The sequence below is a fragment of the Alternaria atra genome (genome assembly GCF_907166805.1).
Source record: "Alternaria atra isolate CS162 genome assembly, contig: 23, whole genome shotgun sequence".
In the NCBI taxonomy this organism is placed as follows: domain Eukaryota; kingdom Fungi; phylum Ascomycota; class Dothideomycetes; order Pleosporales; family Pleosporaceae; genus Alternaria; species Alternaria atra.
In genome coordinates, this window is record NW_025091321.1 from 2,118,251 (window position 1) to 2,139,515 (window position 21,265).

At 51.1% G+C, this 21,265-nt stretch overlaps 8 protein-coding genes across 8 annotated transcripts; 4 read left to right on the forward strand and 4 right to left on the reverse strand.

Annotated features, from left to right (window-relative positions):
• Nucleotides 1-326: 326 nt before the first annotated feature.
• Nucleotides 327-3,503, forward strand: ALTATR162_LOCUS4306 (uncharacterized protein; the record flags this gene model as incomplete). The annotated part of the gene is made up of 3 exons (XM_043311917.1): nucleotides 327-801; nucleotides 848-1,870; nucleotides 2,731-3,503. The coding sequence occupies 3 exons, from the start codon at nucleotides 327-329 to the stop codon at nucleotides 3,501-3,503; spliced, it is 2,271 nt and encodes a 756-aa protein (XP_043167852.1).
• A 612-nt stretch (nucleotides 3,504-4,115) lies between these two features.
• ALTATR162_LOCUS4307 (uncharacterized protein) lies at nucleotides 4,116-7,070 on the reverse strand (the record flags this gene model as incomplete). The annotated part of the gene is made up of 1 exon (XM_043311918.1): nucleotides 4,116-7,070. One exon carries the CDS (start codon nucleotides 7,068-7,070, stop codon nucleotides 4,116-4,118), a length of 2,955 nt encoding a protein of 984 aa, XP_043167853.1.
• Nucleotides 7,071-7,581: 511 nt separating this feature from the next.
• Nucleotides 7,582-11,403, reverse strand: ALTATR162_LOCUS4308 (uncharacterized protein; the record flags this gene model as incomplete). The annotated part of the gene is made up of 5 exons (XM_043311919.1): nucleotides 7,582-8,006; nucleotides 8,053-8,552; nucleotides 8,605-8,968; nucleotides 10,480-11,336; nucleotides 11,390-11,403. 5 exons carry the CDS (start codon nucleotides 11,401-11,403, stop codon nucleotides 7,582-7,584), a joined length of 2,160 nt encoding a protein of 719 aa, XP_043167854.1.
• A 1,059-nt stretch (nucleotides 11,404-12,462) lies between these two features.
• ALTATR162_LOCUS4309 (uncharacterized protein) lies at nucleotides 12,463-13,538 on the forward strand (the record flags this gene model as incomplete). Its single annotated transcript, XM_043311920.1, has 2 exons — nucleotides 12,463-12,847; nucleotides 12,892-13,538. 2 exons carry the CDS (start codon nucleotides 12,463-12,465, stop codon nucleotides 13,536-13,538), a joined length of 1,032 nt encoding a protein of 343 aa, XP_043167855.1.
• A 268-nt stretch (nucleotides 13,539-13,806) lies between these two features.
• On the reverse strand, nucleotides 13,807-15,329 carry ALTATR162_LOCUS4310 (uncharacterized protein; the record flags this gene model as incomplete). Its single annotated transcript, XM_043311921.1, has 2 exons — nucleotides 13,807-14,714; nucleotides 14,771-15,329. The coding sequence occupies 2 exons, from the start codon at nucleotides 15,327-15,329 to the stop codon at nucleotides 13,807-13,809; spliced, it is 1,467 nt and encodes a 488-aa protein (XP_043167856.1).
• An 884-nt stretch (nucleotides 15,330-16,213) lies between these two features.
• On the forward strand, nucleotides 16,214-16,934 carry ALTATR162_LOCUS4311 (uncharacterized protein; the record flags this gene model as incomplete). The annotated part of the gene is made up of 2 exons (XM_043311922.1): nucleotides 16,214-16,293; nucleotides 16,382-16,934. The coding sequence occupies 2 exons, from the start codon at nucleotides 16,214-16,216 to the stop codon at nucleotides 16,932-16,934; spliced, it is 633 nt and encodes a 210-aa protein (XP_043167857.1).
• An 895-nt stretch (nucleotides 16,935-17,829) lies between these two features.
• Nucleotides 17,830-19,535, forward strand: ALTATR162_LOCUS4312 (uncharacterized protein; the record flags this gene model as incomplete). Its single annotated transcript, XM_043311923.1, has 4 exons — nucleotides 17,830-18,049; nucleotides 18,109-18,362; nucleotides 18,416-18,858; nucleotides 18,914-19,535. 4 exons carry the CDS (start codon nucleotides 17,830-17,832, stop codon nucleotides 19,533-19,535), a joined length of 1,539 nt encoding a protein of 512 aa, XP_043167858.1.
• Nucleotides 19,536-20,039: 504 nt separating this feature from the next.
• ALTATR162_LOCUS4313 (uncharacterized protein) lies at nucleotides 20,040-20,658 on the reverse strand (the record flags this gene model as incomplete). Its single annotated transcript, XM_043311924.1, has 4 exons — nucleotides 20,040-20,175; nucleotides 20,234-20,324; nucleotides 20,385-20,494; nucleotides 20,546-20,658. 4 exons carry the CDS (start codon nucleotides 20,656-20,658, stop codon nucleotides 20,040-20,042), a joined length of 450 nt encoding a protein of 149 aa, XP_043167859.1.
• Between the last annotated feature and the right edge of the window lie 607 nt (nucleotides 20,659-21,265).

Sequence of the window (21,265 nt, forward strand, 5' to 3'; positions counted from 1 at the left end):
ATTTCATCCGATGTGCTATAAGACGAACAGAAGAGGGCGATGTTGTGTTAGCGCACGGATATCTTCACGTGGCGGTCTAACCTTTGATTGTACTAGCGTCTGACATCATCCTGGGGTCCCGTTGGCTGAACGGCGCCTGCGTCTCTGTCTCCGCCTTTGCGAACATCACCAAACCCGTATACGCTCCACGCTTTTCCCTTACTCAACTTTCGAACCAGTTCTCAAATATTTGAATGCCAAGCGTATCATTCGCAGGGGCCAAGAAACGCAAGACGCGTCATTCCGGTTTTACCTTTACCAAAGCACGTCAAGAGCCTGGAATCACTATGCTTGGCCCAGCCGAGAGCGGACTTTTGCGCCTTGTCGATGAACTCCTCCTTAACATCATCGATCACATCAACAGCCAGGATGCCCTGTGCAGCCTTGCCGCGACATGCACACGGTTTCAAGGTCTCGTCGAACCTTACATCTGGCGAAAATTAGAGGTTTTGACGGGGGATCATGCACGCAGTATTGCTGCAGCACTTAACAGCCGGGATGACCGGACAGACTATATCCAAGATCTGGCTATTCGATATAGCGATCAATACCGCGATGGCATAGAGGAACTGAACCACTTCCTGAGCTTGATGGGTAAACTGCGCCACCTGCATGTTGAAAGCCCTTGTCCAAACAATGTGGAATGGCAACATAGCGGCATCTACTTTGATGGCTACTCACGGATTGATTACACCAACTTACTAGCAGGATCAGTGTATCCGCGTTCAGGCATGCCGATGACATTGCCGATGCTGCAGTCGCGTAAGTTAAAGTTTCGATGCGAAGGAGCCTAGCTAACGAGACGCAGTAACGCTACACGCTCATGGTTCGGGAGACAACAAGTATAAACTAGGCCGCGCTGTTGCTATGTTCAAACACCCGACTTTACGAAATATCACACTGTCGTGTTTGGACTTCGATGGAGAACTTGAGTCATCCGATTCTGAATTGAAGACGACGCCTCTCCAGTCTCTAACGCTTATCGAATGCAATGTCAGCGTACAATTCCTAGAAAACGTCTTGAGCCTACCAAAAGCTCTGAAGGAGTTGTCAATTGGAGAGCGACTGCACGTGTTTCCGGAATGCAAGCCATCCATGGATCCTCAATACCGCACCTCTTCACGTCAATTTCTTGTTGCACTGAAGAAACAAGCACATTCGCTGCAGCGCCTGACACACTGTGGTGGTCATGTTGGCTATCTAACTCCGCGTGACACCGACCCCGAAGGTGCCGAAAAGCTCCGTTCCCTCGTCGACCTAGAGCACCTCGAGCTAGGCTTTGAATCGCACCTTTACTACTACCTAAGACAAAGCGGCTTTCCGCCGGCCCTAAAGTCTCTCAAGATGCTCGACTCTGCCATATCAATAAACTCAGGTCACGACCTACGCTCGCTATCCGACATCGCCTTCCGCTCTCTCACCTCGCTCGTAGATGTCTGTCTCCCACGAACACTGGCAGATGACTTCACACTACACCTCAAGTTCTCGGATCACTCGTTCTTCCGGCTCTTCGAGATTGTCGACGCAACAGAACAAGCCCACCTCCTAAGTGCCCTCTTCTTCGACCGCGCTGCCACCTACAAGATTGCTTCGATCCTCAAGTCCTACAGCACCAACGCTCACTTCCTCGTTTCGCGAGAAACCTTCCCATCGGGGAAATCTTTCATCCCGCCTTACATGCACGGCGAAGACCTTCCTGTCGAAGAGCTCATGTACACCAGTGATGATTTCTGGCGCTTCAACGGCATCAACTACCGTATCATGGATGACGAAAATTGGAGAGATGAGCTCAAGAAGGGGAAGAAGCTGGCTGTTTGCAAGAGGTGTCGGAGTAGGGGACTGGGTGTGGATGCGTGTCGCAGTCTGGGTGACGGAACTGCATGTATGCCTTGCAAGGGGGCTAATTGGGGAGCTTGTGAGTGGGAGAGAGATGAGAGAGGGGAACTGATCAGTGCTGAGGATGTGGATGCAAAGTAGACGTAGGTCGATTGGCTGGCTAACTTTTGACGTTTAAATCGCGCGTCAACGAAAGACCAGTGTGTATGCAAGGCATCGAGGGGACAATATTACCAGCTAGAAATTGAAAGGCATCGACGATTATTCCATCTCCGTGGGTGAGGTCTACCTTGCGGTAATTGTGAGTGGCTAATCAGGCTTGGTTCGTTACCCGCCTCAACGGTGAGCACCAAAGCTACGCCACTATTGCTTAGTCAGAGTTTGCTTTCCCTTTATGTGTCGTGTGCACGTACAAAGTTGCCAGGTCAAGATGAAGCCGCGACCTGCAAGCCAGCTCCTCCGAGGGGTTGTACGGGTTATGAGTAAGCTTGGCTGTTGCCTAGAAATGTACGGCTAAACCAAGCTGAAAATGGAAATGGATCTACACCACCCAGTCAGAATTCAAGGTCTTTGAGCGCTATTTGATCATGCTTTCCACTAAGGCCGTGAACGCTCTGGTGTAACCTGTAATCACTGCCGAGACCTGCGATCTGTCCCTCAGCTAGCCTGCCTCTCACATCCTCCCAGCCGGATACTTGCGCTCTATCCTCAGCCAATTCAAATAAACGTGGACAGCTACATGAACATGGTCGATTCATCCAATAGACATGTATCGTCTCACCTTCTGGCGCTGCCTGGTGGTGAGTAGGGTGTCTTCTTTGCTTTGACTCCATCATAAACTAATCTCTTATGCAGAGCTTCGCAATCGCATCTACGACGCCATTATTGCCGACAAAGAGCTTGGAAAAGTCAACCTACGCTATCTTCCCCACCGCCAGTCAAAAGACTCCAAGGACTCTCTGACGGACCGCTATCCTGGTCGCCAGTACCTCGGCCTTACGCAGGCAAACCGCACGCTTCGTGTCGAGTTCTTGCCACTCTACATGATAGCTCGCCGGCCTGTCATTCAACTGGCCGACCTACCTAAATATCTCGAGGTCTTTCCCCTGCCTGATTCGGCTCTCACTATCTCTATAACTACTGTACTGAGAGAACTGCGCTGCATGAAATACACAAAGGCTCCCGGTATCGATCTTCTTCCTCTTCTACGTGCGGATTGGAAAAGCTCTCCCTTCCTCCCTACATTCTATCACCCATGGGGCTCGTTTGGTGCAGATGAGACAGAGATCGAATTCCTTCTTTTGCTTCTAGAGGAGTCTTATGATGAGCTTGTTTTCTACGACGAATTGTGGGAGAATGCCATCACTGCGTTGTACTTCAACAGATGTCCTAGCAGTGTCCACCCCGAGGGAATGGAGGAATATGTCACGTTATGCCTGAGCGCTGAAGTGAACGTCGGAGCTAGCGACGACGAAAAGCTTGACATGTTCCAACACTTTGTTAATTGTACGAGCATCCGTTTAGGTCAAGGTTTTGACACTAGGTGTATCAGTGGAACGCTGAGTATGGTCGCTGAAGAGAACAAGGTAACCGTCGTTAAGCATTTGGGGGTCGTTGCAAAGGCTTGAGAAAACTCGATTTGTGAGGAACCTTCGCGGTATTGAAGTTGCTGTGAAGGAGACACGTTAAGCCATGAAGGTCGTGAGCGCGGAGGTCTTTGATGCCGTATAACGTTGAGCTCTGTTTGATGAATAGGAAGCTAGCAGGCCCGGATAAGAGCGAAACTATTAGCCAGTCCAAGCCTCACCAAGGCGACAGATGGACCAATTTCATTCTAGGATTCTACAATCCAACTCTTCACTTCTCATGGGTTTCTTGAAATCAAACAACATTGTGGCGATGCGTTTGCGCAGAGTTGCAGGAAGGGTTTCTGAAATTTAACATAGACTTTAACCATGTGTACTATATTACAGGTCTATTACGGCATATGTGTATCGCTCTTCGCAACACTATCCATTGAAAAACTCCCTTCATGCACCCTAGTAGAAGACAACCTACATGCCTTTCATACACCTTCCAAGAAGGAGGAAGTGAAGAAGAAACAGATACCACAAACGCCCCAGTACCATCAACCGCTCCATACATAAACACGTCTTCAAAGAAACCACCCACACGCTTTCGTTTTCACAGTCTTGCAAACCGCTTACCTAACTCTCCGCCCTTCGCATCCAACAAATCCCTCAACCGATTTCCTCTAGGCGTAACTCCAATCCCCTCCTCGCATCCTCCGCGATCTTCCTATCGATTGCCGCATCCAGACTACTCACAATAGCCTTACTTGGTGTACGCGTCGCATTGGGGTCGAGCACGGGTATGCGGCGGTTCACCGGGGTTTTGGCACCGGCGGCGATGGGCTGTCTGTGGTCGTTGACGGCAGCCTTGCGGGCGCCGAGCGCTGGTGTTTTGGGAGCTGGAGTCTTTGGTGCTGGCGTGGTGGGCTTGCGTTTAGGTGTGGAGGGAGCAGGAGGCTTGGTGGAGAGTGGTTTGGGGGGCTTAGTTGCTGCGGATACTGCTGTAGGAGTGAAAGTCTTGTTCGGAGACCCATCTGGGGTTGTAGACTCGTTTGGCTGGGTGCTCAGTGGAGTTTTTGCGGGAGTCTTGTTGAGTGGCCTGGTAGGGACTGTAGGGCGATCTGCTTGCATCTTCTTTCGGTCTTCATTATGCCATCCAGCGAGCCGATCGGCAATGTCTCCCGCGCTAGCAAACTTCTGTTCGTACGGTCGCGGGTCCGTTGATGGGTTGTACGGTTCTGTAGCAGATGGGCCGAGAGGCTTTCGGGTTGGAACAGGACGAGTATTGACGGGAGCAGATGGTACGTTCGGTAGACGCTCTCTCAATGCTTTGACGGCCTTATCGTTACTTGAGGTGCTGGGAAGATGCTTTCGCGGAATTTTTGGCACAGGTGGCATGGTGCTCTCCGCCTTGATAGAAGTGAGAGATGGGATCCGGCTGTGTGGTGAACCACGAGTCCTTGCTCCAAGAGGTACCGTCTGTTTGACAGGCGTCCCTAGCGTCTTACGACGAGGCGTGCTAGTCACCACATTCGACTTCCTTGGTCCTGATACTGTACTTCCTGACACCGCGCTTCCTGCACGAGGGCGAGGTCTTCCTAGAGCAACCTTAATGTCTGTGCCTGTAAGCTGAGAGCTAGTTTGCTTGGCTGTAGTGAGGTGATCTCCCTTCGCTTGCGATGGCATTAAACCACCGGGCTTCCATCGGGGTATACGTGGAACGCTGGAAACTCTTGACGAGGTTACAGGATTTGAAATGTCTTTCGCTCCAATTGCTTGCACTGCTCCAAGCGACAAGTTGTCAGAGTTGGCTCTACTAAGCATCTGTGGTGTGCCTACAGCACCCAGGCTTCTGATATCCTGCTGGTCTCTGACAAACAAATCATTGGGCATAGCAGGTAGCTCGTTCAGGTTAAGAGGTCCGCAAAATGCTGGGTCGACGAATCCTGCCGAACGGCGCATCATCGCTCCTAAGTTAACCATATCCTTCTGCATCTCCAAAAGTACGCTTGGATCGGTACCCACCCGCCTGTGCTTGCGAGCCAGCACAGGCAGCGAAGGCTTTGGTTGACCTTTGTCCATTCCTTGCCCTGTGGTTTGGTTTTCTTGTTGACACGAATCTTTCCGCTGAGTCTCCGACCTAAGTGGGCGATGTGGTGGGTCTGGTACCTTGCGCGTCATTTCCAGGGTACCGAGAGATCTAGCTGCACGCAATGGATGTGCAGGTCGCGGTTCGTTCGACACTTCTGCAGCGTGGTCAAGGTCGGTTGTCCGATCTTCGATAACCGAAGATGACAGAGCGTCCTCGAAAAGTCCAGACGATAAGCGTGCAATCGGCTTACTCTCATGCTGTCGTGGTTCAGTTGATGCAGGTTGGTGCGGAGTCAAAGATCCCATTTTGATAACATTAGCGGCAGGGTCCTCGTTTGTGATAGCTGTGGCTTCATTGGTCGACATACGTAGAAAAGAAGGCGACTCTCCCAGTTTGAGCTTCTCCCCGGCCTTGCGCAAGGGTGTCGGTGCAGGCGAGATTATGTCCGTCCTGTGGGAAGATGCCCGGTCATGAGTACTGCTGGTATTGCTGATAAGGCTTGCCATTAGGTGTCCGATGTTCTCTGGGCAGACCTTTACCGTTGGCACCTGCCCTATGGATCCAGGGTGTGGGAACACGTTGGTGATGGCAGTCGCCCCCGCATCCGCCTTTGGAGCGTGTTCATGCCCTATGTTGACTAGGCTGTTGATTGGTTTCCTGCGTGTCTCTTTTGGCTCTGCTCGAAGCTTCTTCGCCGATAGTGAAGATGTCTTGGTCAAATCTGTAGGCGAGTCGTCTTGCTCGATTGATCGCTTAACTGGACTTCCAGGTCGATTACTACCAGGCGTCTCGCCCAAAATCTTCCTCTTCGGCGTCCCTACAGCTGGTGTGGCAGGGCTCTGCTTCATCGAGCTGCAGGTCTTGCGCGGACTGGGCGTTCTCCGAGTAGGAGTCTGCGGATCCGTGTTTTGCTTGGGCGTCATCATCCTCGTGGGCGTACCAAATAAAGGTCTTGCGGGGTCGTGGTGGATCGTCTCTCTTCGCTTGAGCGGGCTGCGCGTCGTCTTCGTGGGCGTACCTGCTGCATTCTCTTTCGTCGGACTCGCATTCTTCAACGGGCTAGGTGTCCGCGACCTCGTGGGTGTCTCTCCTCCTTTGGGCGTTCCGCTCTTGCTTGTCGTCCCGCTCTTCTTGGTTGTGATCTTACTGGGTGGTAGTTCAATGGAGAAGTAGAATGCACCCTGACCAACTTCGAGTTTCATCGGCGGCTGGTTTGTCTTCTTGGGTGTATGACGGACTACAACTGGGCTATTGCGCGCCTTTTCGGAAAGTTTTCGACCCTCCATGGATGGGCGAGACGGTATCGCAGGCGACATAGAGACTGCCCGCAGAAAGCGTTGACGCAATGGAGTTTGATCAGGAGTCGAGGGGATGCAGTGCTTTTTAGGCGATGACAATGGAGTGGCATCGGTGGCTGTAACCCCAACATTCTCGTTTGGTACAGAGGCTGGCGTCGTGGTCGGGTTCGCACTAGTGGTTATAGCTGCTGCAGTCGGGATGATCCCGGTATCGATATCAGTGAACGCCTTCATCATGTGATCCCGTGAACGATGAGACGGCCAGCGACTGTGAGAGAGGTCAAGAGGGCCCAAGACAGGATTGCTGAACAGAGTATCAACCGAACAAACTACAGAGAGCTCAAGAAGACAATCGCGACAAATGTTTCGCAATCAGCTGTGTAACAAACAAACATCAGATCGTCCCGCATATGCATACTGCCTGCCGTGAGACATGCAAGAGGCTCGTTTCTTTTTGAGGAGTTAGGTATCATCGGAAATTAGCGCAAACCCAGTTCATCAAAAGAAACGTGCTTCGGGAACGGGTGGAGACAGCATGGCACGAGCTTCCTACCAAAAAAAGATGCGTCGCGCCTCACTGGCAGACGAAAAGATGCACAGGCCTAATTTACTTTGGAAATAATGGATTCCTGCCCAAGAGTAAGCAGAACTTTGTCTACAAAGACGAAAATTTAGGTATCATGGTGTTACCCACTGATCTGTTATGATCTAAGCTTTGTAGCAGCTATCCAATTTTCACCTGCACTTATAGCTTCTCCTTCAAGCTCGACTTCAATCTCCTCTCAACCGCATCAAGGTACTCGTTGGTAGTAACCCAAGACTCCCGGTCCTTCTTTCCGCATGCAAGGGCCAAGTCTTTAGTCATGATCTTGTCAACATCCACGGTGTCCACGCAAGCCTTCTCGAGCTGCTCGGCGAAGACGACAAGCTCAGGTGTGTTGTCTAGCTCACCACGCTTGGCCAGACCTTGTGTCCAGGCGTAGATGGAGGCGATGGGGTTGGTGGAGGTCTCGTTGCCCTTTTGGTGTTCGCGGAAATGGCGGGTGACAGTACCGTGCGCGGCTTCGGCTTCGAACGTTTTGCCGTCAGGGGTGATGAGGGTGGAGGTCATAAGGCCGAGGGAGCCGAAACCTTGGGCGACGATGTCGGATTGAACATCTCCATCGTAGTCTAGAAATGTTAGTGGAGTCTAGTGAGCTGTGAGACGGATACGCACTCTTCATGGCAATGATGTAGCCACCCTCGCTCTTGATCATCTGGGCGACCATGTCGTCAATCAAGCGGTGCTCGTACCAGATCTTGGCGGCCTCGAAGTCCTTCTTGTACTGGCTGTCGTAGATGGCCTGGAAGACATCCTTGAACTTTCCGTCGTATGCCTTGAGAATGGTGTTCTTGGTGCTCATGTACAGAGGCAACTTCCTGTCAAGCGCCATCTTGAAGGAGGCGTGTGCAAAACCGGAGATAGACTCGGTGGTGTTGTATTGGGTCTGCGCGACACCACCCTCTGCTGGGAAGTCGTAGACCTTGATAACTTCAGGCTTGCCGCCCTTGGGTGTGTAGACCATCTCAAGTGTACCTTCGCCGGGGATGACGCGGTCCTTCGCACGGTATTGGTCGCCGAAAGCGTGACGGCCGATGATGATGGGTTGCTTCCAACCGGGTACGAGACGAGGGATGCTGGGGATGACAATGGGCGCGCGGAAAACGGTTCCTCCTCTAAAATATGCTGTCAGCAATGCTTCTTTCCTTGCTCCAATGTGCGTCATACAGGTGGTTGCGGATGGTGCCGTTTGGCGACAACCACATCTTCTTGAGCTTGAACTCCTCCACGCGCTGCTCATCTGGGGTGATGGTCGCGCATTTGACACCAACAGAGTATTTCTTGATAGCTTCAGCAGCATCGAGCGTGACCTGGTCGTTGGTCTCGTCACGGTATGGCAAGCCAAGATCGTAGTACTTGAGGTCGATGTCAAGGTATGGGTGAATGAACTTGTCTTTGATGACCTGCCAGATAATCCTGGTCATCTCATCACCGTCCAGCTCTACCACGGGGTTCTTGACCTTGATCTTCTTGATTGTTGCTTGAGACGCCATCCTGTACTGTCCAATTTGTGTATACAGACTAGGTACTGCTGTTGGGGCGCTGTTTGCGGTTGTTCGTCGTGGGCTCGAAAACTGGGCCGATCTCGCAGTTGTCTGGGAAGCTAGGCAGCGCGTCGCAAAGCTGCACGTTTGTCGTCGGGGGAGTCGTGTAATGGAGGTTGCAGCGCGGAAAGCGGCGGGCGCTGTAGTCGCAGACCTCATGGCTACTAGATGGTGTGGTATAACCTCGGAAAGACAGATCCAAGGGAGTCCAGAGGTCGTTTCGTTCGCTACCGGCCGCGGTTCCGATTGCGCAACACGGCGAAGATACTCGGCTGATAGGACGACAGGCTTAGTCGTTTGAGTCGCTAGCGGGGTAACGAAAGCCGAGGAGGAAAGGAAAAGCCTTCAAGCTGTCGCAGAGTCTGTGACATGAACATGGCGCAGACCTGTAACCAGCACCTCGCTCGGGGGAACGGCTAATACCCCACGGTCGCATCGTGTAGACACGAATTGATTGCTCCAAACGGCGGCAGATGTTCCTCCGTTAGTTGTCATGCGCCAGCCTTCATCCTACAACGCGGGGCAACCGTGGCATATGACGTTTGGCCGAGCCTGACGTATTGGCGTACCCAAGGTAGGTACGGCTGCACGACATGACTGCTGATCCTCAATTGACGGCGAGTATTTGTGGTTGAGCGGTGCAAGCTTAGGGTCTGACGCACAGCGGACCTTGCTGTAGTATATGTAAGTATATGCCCTGCATTCGGATCCCCTCAGAAGAGCATGCGGGCAGGCGGCTGCCGGATCCGCTTCATTGTGATGCGCATAGAAACTGTGTCATTGGCTGGCAACGTGGATTTACTTTTGCCTACAAGACGTGGCGTTGTTGAAGCTGCCTGACTGGATCAAAGCATTCCCACAGCGAAAAAGAGGCGGAATCGAGTTGGATTGGCGATCGACAATAGTGTTGACTTAGAATACGAGAGAACAAATTCACAGCCCGGAAACAACGCAAACGCGTCCAGCTCCTCACGTCTCATTGAGGCAGTCGCACCCCAACATCCAACCCCAAGACCGGCAGTCACACCTCCTAGAAAATCACAAGTCTAGCTGTCTTCCATTCTACCATATAATCCATCTTACTCGCACACACACACCCCTCATAGCTTCGGGAAGATCCTATGTGTACGCACCATGTTATGGCTTTCGTCGCGTCTTCCGACTCCAATCGAATGCGCCTCTGGAGCGGCCTCTGATTGGGACACATGCGCAATAATACACGGATTTCGGTGCACTGTTTCACACCTGAAGACTTGGATTTTGCTAACGTACATGTTACCCAGCTGCGCCTTATGCTGAATTAACATGTACGCGAAGCCTTGCATGTTCGGAGTACCTGATCGCGAGTCAGCCGAAAGGTACCTCCAGCAATGCAAGATTAAAAGCCCGAGACGGCGTCAAGTTCGCCAAGAGGGTGCCACCATGCTACATGAAGCGTAGCAGCGACATAATAGTGCCATAAGGCCTTCAAAACACTACTGGACCGAGCGAGACTTACCCATGATTGCGTGCATCTCTGGCGACCCGTCTTCGAACGTGTGCCCTGGCCAATCGTCTACTCCCCATCCTCTGTTCTCCGATGCTCTTAGCACCACTGACGCAGTCTCTCTGTTGACGACCAAGACTGAGATGAGATATCGAAGATTTTTGATATCACCATTGTGTTCCTCGATCATATCTTTCCACATCAGCCACGCCACGTCAGAGAACTGGATGAGTCCTGGCATTTGGTCCTCGGGAACTGGCGGTTTTAAAAGCTTTCCCGTCTCTTTGGGGCTTTCGCGGTTCAAACCAATGATGACACCGTCCTTTGGGTTGACCGAGAACGAAAAGCTCGCACCTGTAGCCCTGTATAACTTGTTGTTGACTTTGTACTCTTGATACTCAACAGGGACGTTGTAATTGGGGTCATTGGGCGGCAATTTGTGGTCAATACTGAAGACTCGATTCTGGCCTCCCTCGTATTCATCCGCGTTCGAATTAACACCAAGTGCCTCGAGCGCATTACCGACGCCCCAAGCCCGGTAGAAGTCGAAAAAGATTTCCCGTATCTTATCTTGAGGCCATCTGAACCAGTACCACTTCATAAGGTCACTCAAGCTTTGGTATGGCGATGCTGCAGTAATGCGGGGCGGAACATATTGGGGTCCGGCTTCGCCGTCGGCATGGTGCATTGCCCATGCAAGCATACAGCCTTTCTGCCTGCACTTTTCCCAAACTTCGTCAGTCGCTGGCAGCGTTCTTGGTGGGGCCGGAGGGGGCGGTGGCCGTGGTGGTGGTCCAACGGCGATCATGAGATTATCTGGCTCCTCCAGAATCGTGAGATTGGCAAAGACTGGACCATTGTTCAAACAACTACAGGCCAGAGTCAGTTGCTTTGTTCTACGGTCAAACAGTTACTGTGGTACAATAACGTGTCCATAGTCCCATTTCGGGTTGTGGGACAATGCCTACTTTTGACAGATCTCGCCAGCGACAATAGAAAGGAAGGTAGCCAGTCCAAGGAATCCTGCGATCCGCATATTTTCAAATTTTCCTTGCTGATAGGTGAAACTGAGGATGGAAACACCAACTAAGTGATGGTAGAAATACTTGCTTAAGCTAGGATTCGGGCCCTCTTCGTGCAGCCTGCACCTCTACCTTCACCTTCACTGGATATAGAGTGAATCGCGCGATAACCAAAAATTTTGGCACCACAAAGTGCGCTCTTCTCGGGCGGAATATGTAAAGAGTCATACCGACAAGCTACACTGTCTTCCACAGGAGCTTTGAAAAAGCCTCCAACATAGCATTACATCCTTTCTCTCAACACGACGGATCACTGCTATTAGAATTTGATACATGGTTCCCGAACGACAACAGTGCACGCAAACCCGCGAATGCCGCTTTCACTCACGACAACAGGTTTTGTACAAGAAATGTAAATCCTAGAAAACGCGGCGAAAGAGTTGCGCGCGCGATACACCGGCTCGGCCATGGGTAATACCACAATCGACGACCGAGGAGCTGGCCTGGCAATTACAAATCGTCTACAGATTCATTTCTCACTAATCCACCTTGGCCCGCTTCCTTGGATGAACCAGGTACAGACCTCGGTATGCAGTGAGCGTTGCAAAAGTTCCTCTTAAGTGTACAACATAGTTCTATGCTACTGCAATACACGCCACCTGTAACAGGCCCCGACATACTCAAATTGATATATCAAAGGCCTGCAATACGACGGCTACTAGCAATGGAAACGGTTACTTCCCCTCAGCCTTTGCACTCTAAGTCCACGTTCCCTTTCGGCATATTCACCATCACAGTGAACGAAACCCTGAAGTCCAGACCCTTGCAGTAACAGTAGCCTAACTCTCCACGCTATATGTATATCGATCTCACGGACCATGATTCCTCACTTCGCATATCGTACAGCAGCCAACTCCCCTCTATCTTTCCATTAAACCGCCATCAGGCATCAGCAATGCCGTCAAAAGCCGCAATGGAGTCCAAGAAGAAGAAAAAACGGGGCCGTTCACCTTCAAATGATAACAATCCTCAAACCAAAGCCCGCAAGTCCAACAACCCTCCCGAAGCCGAAACTCAAAAACTTTCCAAATGGCCGAGAGGCCTCGGTGGACCCAAAGGCATGAAGTTGAAACAACTACAATACCACAAATTCGAAAAAGACGTCGTCATCTATCACTACTGCGCCTCTTTCATCACCGTCACTGACTTTCGCTCATTGCTCAACCGGCAACAACACGGTTACGTCAATTACCTCCTAGGCCCTGACCCACTGTCCTCCACCCCCACCCCACCAGGCGACGAACCACCACCTGGTTGCCTAGAAATCGGCTACCTTCCTTCCGTTTTCCATATAGGCGGTTCAGCGCTCGGTTTCCGCATCCCTTCTTTTCCTCCACTATAGAGTGGCTGTGCTTCAACACGGATATCAAGAGCACTATTCTCGACCAGCTCGATATCAATACGTCCACGCAGCAGATGCTGTTTGAACGTGTTGGAGATCTGCCTAGGCCGCCGCCGCCAGAGAAGAAGTGGTCTAGGACGGTGGCTTACACGGAGCATAAAGATTGGTTTGAAAGTTTGAGAGAGGCAGGGAGGAGACCGTTTAGGTTGGGGGTTACCTGGAGGACGTGGGGGACGGAGTTGATGATTGACGGGATGAGGAAGAGGGATGAGCAGGTTAGGTTGAAGGAGAGACGGGAGATTATGCGGGATGTTGCGGCTACCGATGCCGAGAGCGACGGCTATAGCGATGTTGAGGAAGAAGAGGACGAACGAGGTGAAGAAGAAGAACAAGACACCGAGTATGCCTATCAGCGCAAAGCCGAGAGTCCAGGAACGACAGGCCGACACATGCCCCTTGTATACCACGACCCATCATCTTATCAGGCTGTTGTACCGCAGAAGAGCTCCAGATCAAATCACTCGCGATCGTCTTCTAACGCATCCATGCTGAGCGACCGAATTATCAACACTCCACGGACACAGCCTCCTTCGTCAACGACGCTGAAGTCGAAAGAGCAGCTGTTGCTAGAGGGTGGATACGTTTGAGGGGTGTTACACCGAGATGAGGACGTTGCGCAGGCGTTAGTTCGGACCTTTTGGCTTATAGCGCTTGTGTACGATGATACCCCTCAAGGCGTGCTTTGCAAGTGGTTTAATTAATATCTAATGACTAGTAATTAACACCTTCTCCTACTACTACATCAAAACTACTACAACTATAACACGTCGTCTCTCGTTTCTCATGAAATCATCACCTCCGCATGCTCCACCCCGGGAGCCACCTTCCACTTCATAACAAACTACGCGACAAGATCTAAGCCTTGAGGCCAATCTCGTCAGCAGTAAGGATAAACTCCATGAAACCGGCATTGGTATCAATGATGTTTTGGATATATTCCTCGCCCGTAGGGTAGAAGTTTGTCGGGTAACCAAACTCCAGGGTGTAACCGTAAACCTTGGTAAGCTTCTTGTTCTTGTGCCAGCGGCTGAAAGACCAGTCGTCAGTTGCACCGGAAGTAGGGTACAGGCCTACGGCTTGTTGAGGGACGTAGTCGCGGCCGCCGACGGAAATCATGGCATCGGTGGTACGGTTGGCGGCGAGGCGGATGTTGTCCCAGTCTTCTTGGTCAATGTACTCCCTGTACAGCGTGTCTTCGACAATGCCGCGCTTGCCGTCGTAAGCAGGGTTGAACAAGTTCTGCTTCGGGTCGTGGGACTGATCAACGTCGTCGCCCCATGAATAGAGCAGGGTTCCAGCAGCGGAGTGAACGTCAATGTACCAGTGGATGTTGGGGTACTCGTCGTAAACCCAGGCCATGTCCCTCGACTCAGGCTCGGAGAATGGTGCGGTACCGTAGAATGCCTGGGAAGCAGGGTCCTTTGAAGCTGGGGCAACGGAGGGGTCAAACTTTTGAGTAAAGTTCCAGAGGAAGTCGAAGTTCCTGTTAAGATCCACGCCGACACTGAAGGGAACGCCGGGCTTAGCAGAGGCTGGGTTGCGGTTCTTTCGCCAGAGGTTGCTGTTCGTCTGGTCGTGGTTCACACCGTCTGGGTTCAGCATGGGGATGAAGACGATTCCCGCACCAAGAGCTTTCTTGACTTGGCTGTTGGTGTACTTCTTGTTGCCGTAGGTCAGACCAATGCGATGCTCGTTCGCATAGAGCAGATCGGAGATGAAGTAGATCAGATTGTCGGGTCCACCACGCTCACGCGCGTGGATTCCTATTTGACAGGTTAGTTTATACTTGAATGAGATATATGATGAGCGGAACGCATACCGGAGGTGAAGTAAATGTATTGCTTGTCTTTCTGGATCTTCTCTGCCTTGTTGGCGACACCACCAATAATTGATCGTCCCTCAAAGGTCTTTTCCGGTGTTGTGAAGAGCGACATGCCGTATTCCTTCTCTAGACCTTTCATGGCGGTGTAGACTTCATCTACGTTGAAGACGCCAGCACTCTGGAGCTGCGCGTACTCGCTGGGCTTCCTGGTACCGAGACCGCGAGGTGCGACCTTTCCACCGTTGAAACGATCGCCCTTTCCAATGGGCGCAGTGGCAGTCTGTCGCTTGTTCATGTTGTGCAGAAGCTCAACGCGAACGAGCTCGGGATCCAGGCTTCGCTTGAAGTGGTCCAGATGGTCCTCCGAGATGACAGCGTGCAGCTTGTGCTCGCCGCCAGCAGCCATCACAACAGGACGGCAGCCATAGTCGATCTCGCTGTTGGCCGAGATGAAGTCGTACAGCTGGTTCTTCTCCTTCGCGTAGAATGCAACGCTAAGGACATCGGATGCAAGAACAGCACCGGGAAGCAGACCGAGGAGAGTGGAGACCTTCATGGCGGGCAGCGATAACAATGCTGCGACGAGTAAAAGTTGCAAGTCGTGCAGACACAAACCGTCGCCATCATGTTAGTATTTATTCAAAGTCGATTGCTTGGTACTTTCTGTTGCCAGCCTCTTAGACAAGAGCATTGCTTCCAGCTTCCTCATCCGGTAATGGGGGACGGCGTTTCCAAGCCTCCAAGACAGCAAGCGTACTTGGCTGGCATGGATGCTCTACGATTCTAAGCAGGTCCGAACTGTTATCTTCTGCTATGGCCACACAGATTCGTGTCTAACGCAAAGGATCATGTTGGTTGTAGGCAAGCAGAAGGCGAAATGCCCTAGAGGATCCAGACTCCTGGTTCATGGTGTTGAAGGCGTTGCCAAGACCGCTGAACGTGGGTTAGCAAGACACCGGCGACTGTAGCTTCATGGTCGTGTGAGCGGCCATACAGATAAGCATCATACCGAGGCTGTCGAGTTCGAAAGGTACAGAAGCTTCCCCATAATCGAACGACGGTATAGCAGGGCTGTGGTATGACATGCAGCAAGAACAGGGTGCCCCGGCCTACAATTAATGCGCACTACCTAGATCTACTTGTGCAAAGAAGCAGCAGTGAACGTTCTTCGTTAGCAAGCTACTGTCATAGTAGCGCGGACGGATCCGAAGCCTGTTAATTATCGTATTGCATGATTAGCGACACCTTGGGGAGCTTGTATAGAAGAGTGTAGAGGCAGCGGATGTTGGAGGGACACAATCGTTCTGATTGCCAAGACGCTGCGCAGATAACGCCTATCTCCGTGCCCAGATATGTTCGTCACCGTCCACAACTCTCTCAAGAGCAAACATGAAGCCACCTTGATTGCAGACTGTGCCAGCGAGGCAGTCAGAACTGGCGATGGACTATACTTCATTGCCTCCGGAGATCACTGTTCTGCTATTGGGCGATTCTGAAATCGGGAAGTCGACGTTCTTATCGTGAGTTCCTCCGACTGTTGCTGCGCGCAACAGGGGCGCAACGGTTCATGTCGATTGACGTTTTGTTACAATTGCTGACAATCCAAAGTCGCCTGTCTCTCGGCGTCCAACCCCAGAATGACGACCTCCCACCGTATGAGCTTCCCAAGCTGCGCGACATCGACCAACCATATGCCTTCGATATCACGCTCTATGGCCGTCCGTACAGGCTACAGTTCTTTGACACGGCCTCACCTCAGAACTACACGCTCCTACATCCCCAGTTCGTGATTCTCTGTTACGACATATCCTCACGCGCGTCGCTCGACTCTCTTTCCTCGACATGGCTACCGATAGTGAACAAACACTTCAACTACGATGAAAATCTGCCTGTAATGGTACTAGGTTTGAAGAGAGATTTGAGAAGGCAATGGACGCTAGCGGAACATGGCCCAGATAAGAAAGGCAAGGGCGCGAGCGTCATGCCACATGAGGGACTGCAAACTGCGCAGAGAATGTTGTGCGATCATTATGCCGAATGTAGTGCGCTGACAGGAGAGCTATGCAGACAGGTGCTTGAGGACGTTGCAAAGACGAGTGCAAAGACGACGACTAAGGCAGGTGGCAAGAGCCAAGGGCCTGATATGTGCAACCTCATGTAATTCGAGGATGTATAGACACTCAGCTTCCATGGGCTCGAACGTGAGCTGAGTGAATGTTTTGAATATATCGAACATATGGACGGACCGGAGTGCCTAGGTACCACTGATTTGGTCATGGTTGCTGCTGAGCGTAGACCTCGTCTCGAGGCCAACCTCCTTGCACATATGGAATCTACCACCCTCCGTTATGAACAGCGCTTTATACTGAATCACCGCTCGAGTCGTAAGACATGCCTCATGTATAATGCAGACTATAATTAGACAAGTTCAGCTGTAGCCGGCGGACATTCTATGTCCATCATCTACAAATCCAAAACTCAATTAAGCGGCGCTGCTACCGATTGGACTTTCTTTTTCCTCGGTCTATCGCCGAGGGCACTCTTCCGACCAACCACCCAGCAACTCTAGGCCGAATCCACCACCGGTCCTTCAACAAAGAGCCACACCGACACCGCGGCTTCTGAGATCGGCAAATGCGCCCCTGCACATCTCCAGTTAACACTGTGCCGCTTGACAGATGGTCGAACCATACGCTACAACGTCATGCCGATCATGCACCACGTGCCGACGCCGCGCATGTTGATCCCGCCAAAACTACCCCGCAAAAGCGCCGCTTGTTACCCCAGAAGCTAAGATACGTTTGATCCGCCTCCGCACAAAGAGGGTCCGTCTTGTTGAGGGGAGCCTGGGGACGCAAGACATACGTGATAAGTGGGTAACGTTGCCGAAGAAGGTATGCCGTTATGGTGGTACGATTCGGGTTTTGCATTCTACCGAGATGCATTAAAGGATAGAAGTTCCCCATGGGGTCGAGGTTGTGCATCGCCCTACCACCCTCCTCCCCCATCTTGCATCGCCTTCGATTAGTGGGAATACACAGTACGAAAGATACACCATGGCGACAGCAATGGATCACGACAAGCTCTCCGCTGAGCATCAGAAGACTGAGAATATCGCGGAGAAGATCTCAACTTCATCAGGAAGTGGTGAGCTTGAAGCGCAGAGTGTAGAACTTCAGGAGAAAGAGGCGGCGCGTGTGTTGAGGAAGGTGGACATGAGACTCGTTCCAATGCTTTCCCTCCTCTATCTTGTTGCCTTTATCGATCGAAGTAATAGTACGTACCGAGACCCAGGTTCTAAAGTTAGATCGGAACGAATCGATAACATATTCTAGTCGGTAATGCGAAAATTGCCGGTATGACGGATGACCTTCGCATGAACGGTATCCAGTACAACACTGCGGTTACCTTGTTCTTCGTCCCATATACGCTCCTCGAAGTACCCAGCAACATTGTGCTCAAGATGATGCGCCCAAGTCATTGGATGGCGATTTTGATGTTCAGCTGGGGTCTCGTCATGACACTCATGGGTCTAACGTCCAGCTATGGTGGTCTACTCGCCGGAAGGTTCTTTTTGGGTGTGACAGAGGTACGAAGATAGGATCTCGATCAAGGTTGAACGATCTAGGCTAACACCCACAGTCTGGGTTCTTTCCAGCAGCAACGTTCTTACTCACTCTGTGGTATCGTCGTTTCGAACTTCAGCGTCGCATGGCTGTCTTCTACGTAGCCGCCTCTCTCGCAGGTGCTTTCAGTGGTCTACTCGCCTATGGTATCGAGCAACTTGACGGTCGCTCTGGCCTTGCAGGATGGCAGTGGATCTTCCTTATCGAGGGATTAATTCCAGTGGCCCTCGCACTCATCATCTGGAAAATTCTTCCTGACAGTCCAGAAACGGCAAAATTTCTTACCCAACCAGAGCGCGACCTTCTAGTTTCCCGGTTGGCGAACGACTCCGGATCTGGGCAGGGACAAGCCACCAACAGCGATAAGATTGGAAAAGAGCAGATTCTCTCTGGTCTTTCCGACTGGAAGATTTGGGCTGCTACGGTTGTTTTCTGGGGTAACACTGTGGGTGTTTACGGGTATGCTAGCGACACCGATATGTACCACTGATTCATCTCTAACATTTGCATACAGATTCACTGCAACTGTGCCATCTGTTATCAAAGGTCTAGGCTACACGAGTGCCAATGCCCAACTTATGACCATCCCGATCTACGTCTTCGCCGCTATCCTTACTCTCATCTTCGCGTGGGCCTCTGACCTGACACGCATGCGCTCCCCATACATCATTGCAGGCTACTCCATCGCTATATGCGGCTTCATTGCTCAACTAGCTATCCCAAAGCCCGCTTACCCAGGTATCACATACGGTTTCCTCTTCCCTGTGGCCGGAGGTCTATACTGCCCCTTCACCTGCCTCGTCTCCTGGATCGGCAACTCTCTCGCTCCATCTTCCAAGCGCGCTGTCGGAATGGCTCTCTTGATTTCTGTTGGAAACATGGGTGGTATTATGGGAAGCAACATCTATCTTGCACGCGAGGCACCAAAGTACACGACAGGCTTCTCAGCTAGTCTGGCAATGTGCTGTACCGCCATTCTCATGACTCTTGTGTTGAGATGGGCGTATGCGAAGGAGAACCGGAAGAGGGATGAGTTGATTGCTGAGCATGGTGAAGAGGCTATTCGTGCGAGATATAGCGAGCAGGAGTTGTTGCTTATGGGTGACAAGAGCCCTTTCTTCAGGTATACTCTGTAGTTTACCCGAAGAGGAAGATGTTTCACCCTTTTGATAGCTTCCTAAATGTAAGCATGAGTGTTATTGTCTTCTTTATCAATGTGAGAATTGTCGTGTAGTGCATGCGCAATTCGTGCTCAAAAGATCTGGGCGCACTATAGACATTTAGCGTGAAATGTTTGGAAATCGCGATGGTAGGTCTTGTAACATTGCGCTAATAACAATCACCTAGTGACTCGGACGCCCACCTACTTTGAATTATAGTACGTTCAGGCGAAGAAAAGACGATCTTGCTCAACGAGGTCCAGAGCGTACAATCCTATCTAGTAGCAAGCCTTTCATATCAGTTCAGTACAAAGATGGGTTACGCGACTCGTCACAATTGTTTTGAAGTAATTAAAACACGTTCAGTAAACCGAACTGATTAAAGAGCGCCATGTGACACATGCTGCACCCTACCGAGGAAGACAAAACTGCCATTAGCGTGATTTCGGCCTCGATCCGTAAGTTCAACTGTATTGCCAATCAAATAGCCTTGAGAATAAACTGAGCGTGCGCAGCATCAGGAGACACAACCCACGTAATCACCTCCGCTCCGATGTCTCTATTAGCTCCACGAACGTTGAGTTGCGCATTCCCGCCATCACTACAACTGTTGATTCTGGAGTGTGACGTTAGGTTGAACTCTCATTCATCAAGAGTTGCTCAGGTAGACTCACGCGTAAGCATCATCTCCGACGGACTCAAGCACCCAGCGGATATTATTGTCGGTAGGAGGGCGCATTTCGGTTGTGATCTGGCGGTCGATGCCTAATAAGTATTAAGACGTCAGAAGACGGAAGGTTTCTGGGAGAACGTGGCGCTATCTACCATTCATGCATAAGTAGAGACCGGATTTTGCGCAAATGATGTGGCTTTCGTAGCCGCTTCCCGCTGGTACAATGTTAAAATGAGTGTTGTTGGAGGTTGGCATTCTCATGCTAGTAGCAGTTAATCGAAGACGGCGATGTTTAGTGTTGGAAGTAACGTACTATAGCTTGATGGGAGTGCCAGGGGTTGTTGCGCCCTCCCAGGCATTTAGGCTCATTTCCGGATTATGCTTAGGTAGAATCTCGTACGTTCCAGGGACAAGGTAGTTAGACATCTTGATATGCTGGGGAAGGCGTTCTTGGCTAAAGTGTGAGGGATTGATAGTAATATGAAAGAAGGGATGCTAATGAGAACGGAAGTTTGATAGACGATCGGAGGTCTTATATAGAGCTGGAAGTTCAAAAAAGCAAACTATTAGCCCCCGAATCTTCGATACAACTGATAGATGATCACCTGCGCTGCAGTGCAGTTCCCAGGTTTTGGCTGCCAGAGTTGCCGCTTACAATCGCACGTCTGAAAAACCATGGAAGTCTGAGCCTATAGAAGAAGTTTCCAAGACTACGTATATGCTCAATGAGATCAGTTGTCGTTCTTTAAGCTCCACTTGGTTTGATTTCGACACCTCTTTCAACTATTGTCGTGGTCTGCATGCAGATTCGTATTACTCTCATTGCCTAGCTCTCTGCGACAACCTCTCAACGAAGCTTTTCTTTGTCAACTGTCAGCTTAGCTCAGTCGTCTCGAATCAAAGATCTAGGAAGAGATAGGCGCACTGTTAGACTGTTGAATACGACTGTAGATCTCCGCAGTGTGATCATTTGGAAGTGAAGCAGTAAAGTGAATGCATGATACCAACCAGGTGAAAGAAGCAACAAGTACGC